General features: G+C 38.4%; 1 protein-coding gene across 4 annotated transcripts; it reads right to left on the reverse strand.

The window, feature by feature from the left end:
• Positions 1–489: 489 nt before the first annotated feature.
• slc66a1 (solute carrier family 66 member 1) lies at positions 490–11,635 on the reverse strand. Of its 4 annotated transcripts, none has more exons than XM_074642772.1 (8): positions 11,483–11,635; positions 7,327–7,520; positions 7,105–7,234; positions 6,677–6,764; positions 5,770–5,924; positions 5,565–5,657; positions 3,337–3,522; positions 490–1,455 (listed from the first exon to the last, which is right to left on the reverse strand). In XM_074642772.1, exons 1-8 carry the CDS (start codon positions 11,498–11,500, stop codon positions 1,369–1,371), a joined length of 951 nt encoding a protein of 316 aa, XP_074498873.1. In that variant the 5' UTR covers positions 11,501–11,635; the 3' UTR covers positions 490–1,368. The 4 variants fall into 4 exon arrangements, with proteins under 4 accessions (XP_074498873.1, XP_074498872.1, XP_074498871.1 ...); XM_074642771.1 differs by having other exon boundaries at positions 7,327–7,523; positions 11,483–11,625; XM_074642770.1 differs by having other exon boundaries at positions 11,417–11,540.
• Positions 11,636–14,526: the final 2,891 nt, after the last annotated feature.

The raw sequence follows: 14,526 nt of genomic DNA on the forward strand, positions 1-14,526 counted from the left end.
TGCAGTCTGGAGAAGGCACCCTTCAAACCTGAGACAGCTGGAGCAGTTTGCTCACGAGGAGTGGGCCAACATACCTGTCGACAGGTGCAGAAGTCTCATTGAGAGTTACAGAAATCACTTGATTGCAGTGATTGCCTCAAAAGGTTGTGCAACAAAATATTAAGTTAAGGGTACCATAATTTTTGTCTAGGCCAGTTTCATTAGTTTGTTTTTTTAAATGATTCTGCTGAACCATAATTCAAAAACAATATCTGATTTTCATTAGTTAATTTTCAGTGAATTTTTATTTATTATTACTTTTGTCAGTTTCAAGTTATTTCAGTGACCATTGTTGGTTTTTCTTTCTTTAACGGAAGGGTACCAACGATTTTGCCTACGTCTGTATATATAAAATATAATAATATAATTCATGAAAAGACTAACACCATTGTGTAAATTATGGGGAGAATCCACCAACACTACCCAGAATAAAAAAGAACAGAGAAAAAGTATTTTTCATTGTTTAATCTTTACAGCACACTGACCCACTGAACATATTAAACATTTCTCAAAGTACAAAACCAACTTTTGTTGCGCAAAACTGTGAGAATGGAAAACTGAAAATGTGTAAATTAAACTTGGTAGTGAAATCTGTGTTAAGTGACTTTTATCCCCAGTGCAAACAAAACTGGTCAAGTGTCTGTATTTAAAAAAAAAAAGTAAAATAGTAATAGTATGTCTACAATTAAAAAAGATATCTAAAATGAACAGAAAAATAAAGGCTCATTTTTTTGTGATTACAGCACTTGGTGTAAACATCAATTAAAAATTTACTAAATACAATTTGCACTCTGAAATGTTTTACAAAACATTTCTTATTTTCCGATCTGACACATCACCACGACAAGATCAGACTGGGCTTCATGCAGTAGTTAGTGTCAGATCTGTCAAAAGGGTTTGGCAACTTAAAAAACATGGGAATCATTTTAGAGAAACCTCTGTGTGGCCTGGTCACCCCGGCCAGCAGGTTTCTGACATCTACATGACATCAAATTGAGGTTGTGACCTGAAATCAGGAAAGGAGTTCAGGTTGACAGGAGGAGTTTCCATGTCCAACACCTGAAACCCTTGATCGTCCCTTTAAAACTCTAACATTTAGAGCAGTGTAAATCACATCACTGCAGCTGAACCCAAGTGAAGAATCTCACAGTACTTTAGCAGATAAAAACACATTTAAACATTAAAAAAGAGCATAATAAATAAACCTATAAAATCAAACTAAAATGTTCAATTTTCTTTCATCCTGATTTGGTTGGAAATGTGATTTTGGGGGTTTGCTGGAAGTGAGTGTCTGTTCATGTCCCACCAGTACGATCATGGGTTGTTGGTTTAGCTCACGATCAGAGGCGTTGTCTCATCGTGGTTGACGTCCACCTCCACCTTAGCTTTACGGTACATTATGAACTGGATGGAGATCTGAACCACAGCCTTAAGGAAAACTATAGAAATCCTGGGAAAGAGTCTGTTTAATGCAGCTAGAAACACACAACTATGATGAACAGAAGATACTATTTGACAATAAATTGAATAATGAATTAATAAAAATGACCCAAATTGATGGTATTAAAAAAATATATTTTACTAAATACCAGACAGTGACTCCTGCTGTACAAAGTTGGATTACCAACAGGGTAACGTGGGCCCTGAAGCTCCAGATTCCCAGGATTTACCAAGGTCCCAGGTTCACTGTGTGGCAACTGAATTTTACTTAATTAAAAATTTAAAATGTAATTAATTGCAATTGTGTTGCACACAGATTTTGAGATCAATCTCAAGAAGAGGGTCCAATAGACCACAGACCATGGATGTAGAAGAGGGTCCAATAGACCACAGACCATGGATGTAGAAGAGGGTCCAATAGACCACAGACCATGGCTGTAGAAGAGGGTCCGATAGACCACAGACCATTGATGAAGAAGAGGGTCCAACAGACCACAGACCATGGATGATGAATGATGTCATGCTACTAGCACTACTAGCTACTGGCCGATAGCCGGTTGTTTGGGAACAGAGACATTAATACATCCGTGGTGGATGTATTAACGTCTCTGTTCCCAAACAACCGGCTATCGGCCAGTAGCTAGTAGTGCTAGATACAGGCCTACAGCATACAGCCGATGGGTGAATTATAAGATAATAAAAGTGATGAATTACAGCCAATATATCCATTATTACAGCCAATATATCCATTATTACAGCCGCATACAGCTAGCAGGAAGCTGGCAGAACCAGATATGTCATATGAGCGTGCAGGGCGGTGCGGTCCCGTGGGTCTGATGCATGTTCAGTATGCCGGGGAAAATAACTCTGGATTCAGCTGTTAGTTCATTTTACAACTTTCAGGACATCATGATTTAAATGAGGGCTATTTAAGTGTTCGTACTGGGAAGTTGATCTACCTCAAACGATCCTCTGATTTACAGACGTCTCTTTATACATTCATGGTCATAGACTCATTGAAGTTTTCAGTCCAAAATGGCAGCAGCGCTACCACAGCGCCATCTAGCGGATGTTGTCAAAAAAGCACCAGAGTTTGGTCGCTTTGCTTCTATACTCTTTGGTATTATTCCAGCACAGCAGTACTGGTTGGTCTCTGGGTATCGGAGCATTTAACAAGGCTGCCGTGTATGTACTCTGCTCATGACCACTGTACCTAAAGAAATGGTTTGCGCTGTGACTTCTGTGCTGTGGCGTCATCTTTACCGTAGAGACATTTGAGTGATATCTATCTTCATCTAGAGACACAACAGGTTAATCTAAGCTTGGGGCTGTACCATGTGATAGGACCGACTGATATTCAGCTTTTAATAAACTGCAGAGCTGGGCAAGGAGCTAAAAAGGTATGACAACAATATTTAGAGAACCAAACTGATCACGCCATCTTTCCCCTGATACTTTTGAGTGCTGGCCCTTAAAACAACTACAACACCCAGTCATCATCAGGTCACATGCTTTCGGCCTGATCTAGTGTTCATTGAAAACAAAGCAGCAAGCAAGTTCATACTTCAGTTCACCACTTTTGTGGGGTGCAAAGAGGCACATGGCCTCCAGGGGGCACTAGTGCAGCTTGTTTCTTTGCTGGTGCCTGGTGACAAGCTCATTTCCCTGTGAGTGCTTAGACCTTTGATACTGTAAATTGTGTCTCCACACGTGCAGTCATGAGACCTAAACCCATCTGATATGAAGTGTCCTCTCTTCCAGCTCAGCACTTCCTAAAATGTAGCATGTACGTGGGATTGAGGAGAGCCCAGAGGCCAGGCAATGGCGGCCATGTTTTTTTTGTCTTTAAAAGGATACAATGAGGTCTAAGGAGAGGGTGCCAAGGCTGCCGACGAGCCAGGGCAGGTGATGGATCAGGTAGCTTCTCTCGCCCTGTCCCTTATCAGGGTTCTTCAGCAGGACACTCAGTCCGTATGTGGTGTTTCCCAGGATGACCAGCGCGAACAAGAAGTAAGACACTCCCTCTGTCGACTTCCTCTTGAACTTTGGGGAGCAATGAGAGGACGGGAGGGGAAATGGGAAGAACACAAACACAAATAAGGAATAGAAGAGTTTTTACACAACCACTATGTATTTTTTTCATGCGGCACCTACTCATCTGATTTATCTTCAACAATATCTGTCAGTTTAAATATGGAAATATTTGAATTAATGCACGTTTTGCACAATACTCATTGGGTACCCGTGGATACCTGACCCGATATAGGACTGTGTTTTCCACCTCGATACCAAACTATCTGAATTGTATTGTTTAGAACGTGTTGTACTGGATGTACTTTTACCAACATTAGTGTAATGAGAAAATGAGTGGAATTAGAAAACAAAAACTGTAACAATTATAATTTTAAAGTGTGCAATATACAGTGATGCTGAACTAATATTGAGGATGCTTAATCTAATCATCATTATTATCTATTTGTTATTAGTATTATCATAAGTATTAGTATTAGTTAGGGCTGTCAAAGTTAACGTGATAATAACACACTAATACAAATTCGTTTTAACGTCACTAATTTGTTTAATTTTAAAACTGAGCCCACTACAACTGAAAAATTGCAAGTTGCATTAATGCGTTAGAGTGAAGTTACTGGTATCGTATGAAACTAGAACACCCAAGGAATCCATTGGTACCAACCATGTCATACTAGCTTGTAGGGAAGGGTGCTAAATGTTGGTGAGGAAAAACCGTCATGGCCATTTTCAAAGGGGTCCCTTGACCTCTGACCTCCAGATCAGTGAATGTAAATGGGTTCTATGGGTACCCACGAGTCTCCCCTTTACAGACATGCCCACTTTATGATAATCACATGCAGTTTGGGGCAAGTCATAGTCAAGTCAGCACACTGACACACTGACAGCTGTTGTTGCCTGTTGGGCTGCAGTTTGCCATGTTATGATGTGAGCATATTGTTTTATGCTAAATGCAGTACCTGTGAGGGTTTCTGGATAATATCTGTCATTTGTTTGTGTTGTTTTTTTGTTGATTTTTTAAACTCTTTTTATTTGAGAACAAAAAACATCATCAAGTCATCATGGGTGTTACAATGTCAGCTCACAGAACATTTTTTTAAATACATCTTGATATACAATGTCACACTTTACTCAATGGTGTAAATACACAATCCATTTTTCCCAGTACGATACTTTTTTCCAATTTAAGCCTTAAAATAGATGCGAGTCTTTCCATACAATATATTTCATTTATAATACCCCGCCATTGGTCTAATGTTGGAGGATCAGTCTGCAACCACTTTCCAGTTATAGCTAATTTACTACTTGCCAAGAGAAATATGTATCTTTGTGTAAAACAATCTCTGGTATTTTTCTCAAGTATAGTGTAATGAATGAGTACTTTAACTTTATTCCCATTATTTAATGGATCTCAGTTGCCCCCTCTTGCCGATATGGTTGTATTTTAGGGCATGCCCCAAAAATATGGAAATGATTAACCCAAGGGGTTCCACATTGCCTACAAAAGAGGCCCCCGCTCTGCGTGCCTGTTTGCAGTGCTGTTCATTTAGGAGTGATGAAAAATCGCACTACATTCATCCATCCAAACTCCCTCCAGGATCCTGAGTTTGTAGTGGTTGCCTGAGTCTCACATATCTCTGTCCAGTCCTCCTCTGTTATTTGTGAATCTGACTCTCTCTCCCATTTTTGTTTAATGTAGTTTGTGGAGTGCTTCTTAGAGTCTTGTATAATTCCATATAGTTTTGAAACCAACTGTTTATTTCTCTCTTGTTGTTGATTGATTTCCAATAATAAGTATATACATATTTTTGTATAAAGCAGTATATTTGCCCACTCCCATTGATAAGAGGATTAAATACTTGACAAATCTCCCTTTAAGGTACATTTTGAACAGATAAAAAATGTGTGATTAATTTGCGATTAACTATTTTAATCGACTGACAGCCCTAATTATTATCCATTTGTTATTAGTATTAGCATAAGTATAAGTATCAGTTAATGTCTACCACCTTCAGTATGCAGCCAATAAGGAATCTAAACTTTGTCATACTCACATTAGTGTACATCTGGGGAAGTCTGGAACAGAGGTAGAGAACTGACGACACTGAGCCGATGGAGAAACCAATAATCTCTTTAGGGGTAAAAGCCTGAAGCGACAGAGAGCCAGACACAACAACATTACACCAGCAAAAAAAAAAGCCAGACACAACTACAAACACCACCCTCAGGTCTATAATCCAACAAACAAATATGACTCACCTTGATAGTACTAGGGTCAGAGGTTGCAAGCAAGGCGCGACTTCTGAACCCAGAAGGAATAACTTCCTGTTGGGCACCTAACCCGGGGAGGTGGGCGAGGCTTGTGGTGAGGCCCAGGACATAGGCTACACCCACTGCATGCAAAACCCTCCTGCCTGGGGAAGAGACAACACCTGAGTTCAACATAGACACTGGGAAAGACATTTTGGCTACGTTCAAAATCGCATACTTTTTATTTTTACTTTTAGTACATACTGCAGCTGCCCAAAGTACTTACAGTTCCATGCAGTACGCATACAATTGGGACATACTACTTCATCATAACATTGCACCTTGAACTTTGACCCTCTTGCTCATATATGCACTGTGCAGAGGATTGTGGGTCAGAATTGCCAGAAAAGCATGCGACTGGGTGCAGTAGGACATCCTGGTATTTTTGGCACACTGCATTTGACCTATTATGTATTGGGACATACAACATTTTTTTGGCATACTAAATACAGTAATATGGTAGTATGGGTATCGGCACGCACAGCTAAGCACATTCCTCCAGACAAGGGTGTCTGTGTCAAAGGTCACCAGTAAGGGAACAAACGCCACAGCAACATGAGGCATGTGATGACATCATGACAGGGTACAGCGATTACCTTCTTCCTCTGTCTGGACTAGTGTTGGATCATTATTCATCAGTACTGATATGAGACACTTGTTCGTGTAGTAGACTATTGCTACAGTTTTACAGTTGGGGATACAATACATGTCAGGGATTATTTCTGTTCCATATGTTAAGAAAGTCCTGTGTGTAGCACACCAAATGAGGCACTAGGATTCAAATAAGGCTCAAAACAAGAACTTGGTTCTTATATTGTGCATTTGGAAAATTGAGTTATGAAAAAAAAACACTCACTTTCTGCTATTCTGTTCCTCGTCATGTAGTACAAGTACATGGTCAGCATCGCCAAGTCAGCTATAACGTAATAAACGGCTGTATATGTCTGGATGACAAGGAGAAAGACACATGTATACAGGTCATGATTTTTTTCTTCTATACACAAATAAAGTCATTGTAATTGATCATATACGTCACTGATAAAATTTGACAGTTTGTTTGCTTTATTGGTCATATTATTATTAAAAAATATATATATTTGTTTCTTTCAGTGAAAAAGAATTTTAATTTTTTTATGATCATTGCTTTTGACATTTTATAGACTAAAGAATTTATCAAAAACATTGATTTATAGCTTAATTGATAATCAAACTGATAGTTACAGCCCTAATCTGTCGTGGGAAACACCCTTACACTGAGAAAATCATTATATCACTAAAAGTTACCTGAAGAGGAAGCTGGTCTGCCAAGAAGGAGCCCACCAGATTGCAGGTGTCACCTCCCAACCACAGCAGCAGAAACCAAATAGAGAGGGCGCTGTCCATATTCCCTGTTTTACATGAGCTGTAGTACTGTCTGCAATCACAAACAACAGACAGAATTAGACATGATGTTTAGATAAAAGAACACTTCCTCTGAGAGCCACAGACACCAACACAAACACTTACGGAAGTGATGACACCATGAAGCAGAGGATGGACAGGAGGCCTAGGTAGATGCTGGCCATATCCCTCGCATCCTGGGCACATTCCCCGAGCCCTTCCCAAACCCATTTGGACCCATTCGGGCACAATGAAGTGAAGTTTCCTTGAGTGGTCAATCCAAAGGCGCCCCGCGTAAGGACTCCGTCTGTCCTCATATTCTGCTGGAGAAAAAGGCTCTGTAAATATCCAGCATATTAACAAATAACACCCATATTCTACATCTTCTCTTCTAGTTACATAGCAAGCCTACAAACACTGTTTACACACTGCTTCCAAGAGAGCATACAAAAGAATGTGGCAAAAATATCTCCACATATCGAACCATATGGCACAGATGGGAAGTTTTCAGAGCTTCGTCACACACTCAATCAGCCATAAAAACACCAAAGACAACAACACATTAATACACCAAAGACAACAACACATTAAAACACCAAAGACAACAACACATTAATACACCAAAGACAACAACACATTAAAACACCAAAGACACCAGCACATTAAAACACCAGCGACAACAACACATTAAAACACCAGCGACAACACATTAAAACACCACGACAACACATAAAAACACCAGCGACAACAACACATTAAAACACCAGCGACAACAACACATTAAAACACCAAAGACAACAACACATTAAAACACCAAAGACAACACATTAAAACACCAAAGACAACACATTAAAACACCAACGACAACAACACATTAAAACACCAAAGACAACAACACATTAAAACACCAAAGACAACACATTAAAACACCATAGACAACACATTAAAACACCAAAGACAACACATTAAAACACCAAAGACAACACATTAAAACACCAAAGACAACACATTAAAACACCAAAGACAACAACACATTAATACACCAAAGACAACAACACATTAATACACCAAAGACAACAACACATTAATACACCAAAGACAACAACACATTAATACACCAAAGACAACAACACATTAATACACCAAAGACAACAACACATTAAAACACCAAAGACAACACATTAAAACACCAAAGACAACACATTAAAACACCAAAGACAACAACACATTAAAACACCAAAGACAACAACACATTAAAACACCAAAGACAACAACACATTAAAACACCAAAGACAACAACACATTAAAACACCAAAGACAACACATTAAAACACCAGAGACAACACATTAAAACACCAGAGACAACAACACATTAAAACACCAAAGACAACACATTAAAACACCAAAGACAACACATTAAAACACCAAAGACAACAACACATTAAAACACCAAAGACAACACATTAAAACACCAAAGACAACACATTAAAACACCAGACAACACATTAAAACACCAAAGACAACAACACATTAAAACACCAAAGACAACAACACATTAAAACACCAAAGACAACAACACATTAAAACACCAAAGACAACAACACATTAAAACACCAAAGACAACAACACATTAAAACACCAAAGACAACACATTAAAACACCAAAGACAACACATTAAAACACCAAAGACAACACATTAAAACACCAAAGACAACACATTAAAACACCAAAGACAACACATTAAAACACCAAAGACAACAACACATTAAAACACCAAAGACAACAACACATTAAAACACCAAAGACAACAACACATTAAAACACCAAAGACAACAACACATTAAAACACCAAAGACAACAACACATTAAAACACCAAAGACAACAACACATTAAAACACCAGAGACAACAACACATTAAAACACCAGAGACAACAACACATTAAAACACCAAAGACAACACATTAAAACACCAAAGACAACAACACATTAAAACACCAAAGACAACAACACATTAAAACACCAAAGACAACACATTAAAACACCAAAGACAACAACACATTAATACACCAAAGACAACAACACATTAATACACCAAAGACAACAACACATTAATACACCAAAGACAACAACACATTAAAACACCAAAGACAACAACACATTAAAACACCAAAGACAACAACACATTAAAACACCAGAGACAACAACACATTAAAACATCAGAGACAACAACACATTAAAACACCAAAGACAACAACACATTAAAACACCAAAGACAACAACACATTAAAACACCAAAGACAACAACACATTAAAACACAAAAGACAACAACACATTAAAACACCAAAGACAACACATTAAAACACCAAAGACAACAACACATTAAAACACCAAAGACAACAACACATTAAAACACCAGCGACAACAACACATTAAAACACCAGCGACAACAACACATTAAAACACCAGAGACAACAACACATTAAAACATCAGAGACAACAACACATTAAAACACCAAAGACAACAACACATTAAAACACCAAAGACAACAACACATTAAAACACCAAAGACAACAACACATTAAAACACCAAAGACAACAACACATTAAAACACCAAAGACAACAACACATTAAAACACCAAAGACAACAACACATTAAAACACCAAAGACAACAACACATTAAAACATCAGAGACAACAACACATTAAAACACCAAAGACAACAACACATTAAAACACCAGAGACAACAACACATTAAAACACCAAAGACAACACATTAAAACACCAAAGACAACAACACATTAATACACCAAAGACAACAACACATTAAAACACCAAAGACAACAACACATTAAAACACCAAAGACAACACATTAAAACACCAAAGACAACACATTAAAACACCAAAGACAACACATTAAAACACCAAAGACAACAACACATTAATACACCAAAGACAACAACACATTAATACACCAAAGACAACAACACATTAAAACACCAAAGACAACACATTAAAACACCAGACAACAACACATTAAAACACCAGAGACAACAACACATTAAAACACCAGAGACAACAACACATTAAAACATCAGAGACAACAACACATTAAAACACCAAAGACAACAACACATTAAAACACCAAAGACAACAACACATTAAAACACCAAAGACAACAACACATTAAAACACCAAAGACAACAACACATTAAAACACAAAAGACAACAACACATTAAAACACAAAAGACAACAACACATTAAAACACCAAAGACAACAACACATTAAAACACCAAAGACAACAACACATTAAAACACCAAAGACAACAACACATTAAAACACCAAAGACAACACATTAAAACACCAAAGACAACAACACATTAATACACCAAAGACAACAACACATTAAAACACCAAAGACAACAACACATTAAAACACCAGCGACAACAACACATTAAAACACCAGCGACAACAACACATTAAAACACCAAAGACAACAACACATTAAAACACCAAAGACAACACATTAAAACATCAGAGACAACAACACATTAAAACACCAAAGACAACACATTAAAACACCAAAGACAACAACACATTAAAACACCAAAGACAACAACACATTAAAACACCAAAGACAACAACACATTAAAACACCAAAGACAACACATTAAAACACCAAAGACAACAACACATTAAAACACCAAAGACAACACATTAAAACACCAAAGACAACACATTAAAACACCAAAGACAACAACACATTAAAACACCAAAGACAACAACACATTAAAACACCAAAGACAACACATTAAAACACCAAAGACAACAACACATTAAAACACCAAAGACAACACATTAAAACACCAAAGACAACACATTAAAACACCAAAGACAACAACACATACACTCGAGATAATACCGAGTTCCAGTTAACAGTTAACACGGAACAACATCAGAACAGCCCGTTTAGATCCACATTCTGCTGGTACAGTTCAATACAGTGGTGCTATGTGTGGCTACAATTATACATTAGGAAAAGCTAGAAAACAGACATTTAGTTTTTTCACCAAAATAAAACACACTTATCAGAAACCACAGGATAACTGTTAGCTACTAACTACAGCTAGCTAATAACCGACAGCTGGTCTCGCCTGTGGCTTTTAACAACATACCACACTGGAAATGAATAAAAGCCAGTGATCTTGCCTGTGTGGCCGCTGACATGGCGGTAAAGTGTTTAACAGAACAATGAATAAAAGCCAGTGATCTTGCCTGTGTGGCTGCTGACATGGCGGTAGAGTCCTCAGACCAGAACAACAACTTCTCAGAGACTGAAGAGGCAACACGGAAGCAATAAAGCAGCTAGGTCTGTGTCCATGATCTGATTAGTCGTTAGGCTGAAACGTCACTGCAAGGCTCATCAAAATTGGCACGTGACTAGCGGCTCGTGAGCTCCAATACAAACCAGCCAGGACTTCAAAATAAAAGTCTAATCTGGGTCGGGCTCCAGGAATGTATATTTCGTCCATTTAATAAGAATTATATCCCTCGTCATGGGTTGGAAATGTGTGACAGACATCCCTCCGAGTTGTTTAAACTACATTTTAACACAAGAACATAAAAGGAGAGTATGAGGGTAAGACTGGCAAGAAAAAACACATTTTCTCTTTTTGCATCGGTTATTCTTCTATCGGTTAATCTACTGCACATCATGATAATCAGAACATTGTGTCTCATAGAACAAAACGACTGTATTTGATCTCTCAAAAACATCTTTCTTTCCCTTTCAGGATTGTTGTTTTTGTTTTTGAAGGTCGATGAACAAATGATCACTACTGTGATTCACAACGTTCAGGATCAACCTCAGTGAGACTGGTCGACACATTTGTTAATGCTGTGTAACAAGCTAACGGTCTGCTTTCATGTTAATGTGACTTATCTGTAGAACTGGGCCAACTTAACCATGCCGATTTGATGTTCCAGGGCTCACACATTTCACATACTCTCATCACATATCTACAAGCCTTGTTAAATTGGATTATTTCGCTGCACATGGTAATTCAGTCATTAGTCCGGAGTCGCCATTAGCCCTGAGGCCTCCTGCATTCTTCAACCAGCTTTGCATTTTAGTGTGCAGTCGTGAAAAACAATACACCTAGAATACCAGGTCCATGTGGGGAAATCCGCTGTAAAAAAAGGGCTTGTATGCAAATATTCACTCAGTGAACTTTGGAGAGGTTACTAGGCTTTAAGTCATTTAACAATGACACTTCTTCTCTTCTGTTCTATGCAGAGATGATGAGATGGCTAATTGTCGTTTATCACAATACAACAGAGGTTACTTGTTTAATCAGAACGACTGGTCCTGGTTTGATCTCTTCAAGATAACGATTGTCAAGAGAAAACCTCCTACCTGGAAGACTGGACACTTTGAATGAAAAAGAAAAGAGGATTCCACCACGACCTGTTTCTGAAGTTTCTGAGGTGATTCACAATATGTCAGCAGACAGTTAGTCAGCCTGACTGACTCAGCACCTCAGACCGCTGATGTCAGCTGATGTCAGCTGCTGCGGTTTGATGCTCAGGTCTGTCGTCACGTGCTTCCCGTATACTGACTCGGACCTGTGGCTTCTTTAATGGGTCAAAATGCTTAGAACCAGGGCCGGTTCGAGCCCTTTTGGTGCCCTAGACGAAATTTGGATTTCACCGACACCCTCAAAATTAAGATTTTTATGAAAATAAAAATGGTCTTAAAAACCATTGTGATGCCTATTGTGTGTTGCGGTTTACGGGACCTCGTAAATCGCAACACTCATCAGACATCAAAATGGTTATAAGACCAAAATTAAGATTTTTAGTCTCATAAATAACTGTATTTATTTTAATATTAATAAACAATTGGTCCCTGATATTGTTGGCTTAAAAGTGTTTATAGTCAGTTCCACTACAACAAGAGTTACAGGGGTGAAGTCTATCTCTTTCTTTCTCCTTATTTCTTGATTTGTTCATTTGTTAGCTCAATGCAGAGAATGAGGAAGGGCTCCCAGAAGGTGGCCCCCTCGGGGACCGTCTATATGTCCTATGCCTTAAGCAGGCCCTGCTTATAACAACACAAAGAAGGGACTGAAATTGGCAATGCAGAAGCCGAGGCTGCGATATTTTATGGAGTCAATGCCGACTTCTTCTTATCATAGAGCCATAAGCCATCGCAACATTTAGTTAATGTGCACCACAAAGTTGAACAAACTTCCAGAGGATTACACTGGCACTAACTTTGACCACCTTTAAATCCGGGTTAAAATCTCCTATAATCAGCATTACCTTTGACTGAATCTTAAATATTCTCAATGAACCAACTTGCCATACTCTTTTAATTAGCATATTAAAGCAGCAGTTGGCAGAATATTTTTGGCATCGTTGGGCAAAAAATTCATAACCTTTCAGCATATTGTAAATCAAGTGTTCTGAGAGAAAACTAGACCTCTGCACCTCCTCATGGCTCTGTTTTCAGGCTTTAGAACATCTAACCTGTGATGGGAGACTTTGACCAATCACAGGTCATTTTAGAGAGAGAGCGTTCCTATTGGCTGTTCATTCAACGGAGGCAGCTGTCAATCACTCCCAAACTCTGATCAAACAGTCAAACTAGGCAGTACTGATCCAATATGAATTAATATTCTGTTACTGTAATGTAATACTGTAATTTCTCACATAAAATGTTTTCAGAAACATCTTGTAGTGTACTGTTTAGCTGTAAAATGAGAGTTTGCTCTGGCTGGTGGGCGGTGCTTGGTATTTCCCCAACTGATCTCAACATGGCGGCCGGGTCATTAACTTTCTCATTTTACAGCTGAACAGTGCACTACAAGATGATTCTGAAAACGTGAGGAGAGAAATAGTCATTACAGTAACAGAATAATAATTCATATTTAATCAGCGCTGCCTAGTTTGACCGTTTGATCGGAGTTCACGAGTGATTGCTGCTCAGAGACGGCAAATTGCCTTTGTGTATGAAATGTGTTCTAGAAATAAACTTGCCTTGCCTGATGTTACCAGTAACTTCTGTAGTTTTCCTGCTGTGCTGGTGACAGTGAGGTCTGTGGATTATCCAAAGTGAAGGGGACACTATTTCTGTAAACACAGGTAGCTGTTAAGATTGCAAGAATTACTATTGAGATTCCATCCACCCTCAATTGTATTGTGGTGGAGGCAGTCATTTTGAAGACAGGATTCTTGAAACCAGGATTCTTGAAACCTGGAGAAATTAAACCAAAATGATGTACATGGCAACACCAAACCTACTCCACACCACACAC

Source organism: Sebastes fasciatus, chromosome 8 (assembly GCF_043250625.1).
Source record: "Sebastes fasciatus isolate fSebFas1 chromosome 8, fSebFas1.pri, whole genome shotgun sequence".
Taxonomy (NCBI): domain Eukaryota; kingdom Metazoa; phylum Chordata; class Actinopteri; order Perciformes; family Sebastidae; genus Sebastes; species Sebastes fasciatus.

Bases quoted from the DNA above. Each gene is read 5' to 3' on its own strand.
- slc66a1 (XM_074642770.1), bottom strand. From the start codon at position 11,500: ATGTCAGCAGCCACACAGGCAAGATCACTGGCTTTTATTCATTGTTCT. The intron at 3,523-5,564 runs GTGAGTATGACA...TGCTCCCCAAAG, and splicing joins TTCCCCAGATGTACACTAAT to TTCAAGAGGAAGTCGACAGA. The intron at 1,456-3,336 runs GTATCCTTTTAA...GCTGTGGTTCAG, and splicing joins CCCTCTCCTTAGACCTCATT to ATCTCCATCCAGTTCATAAT.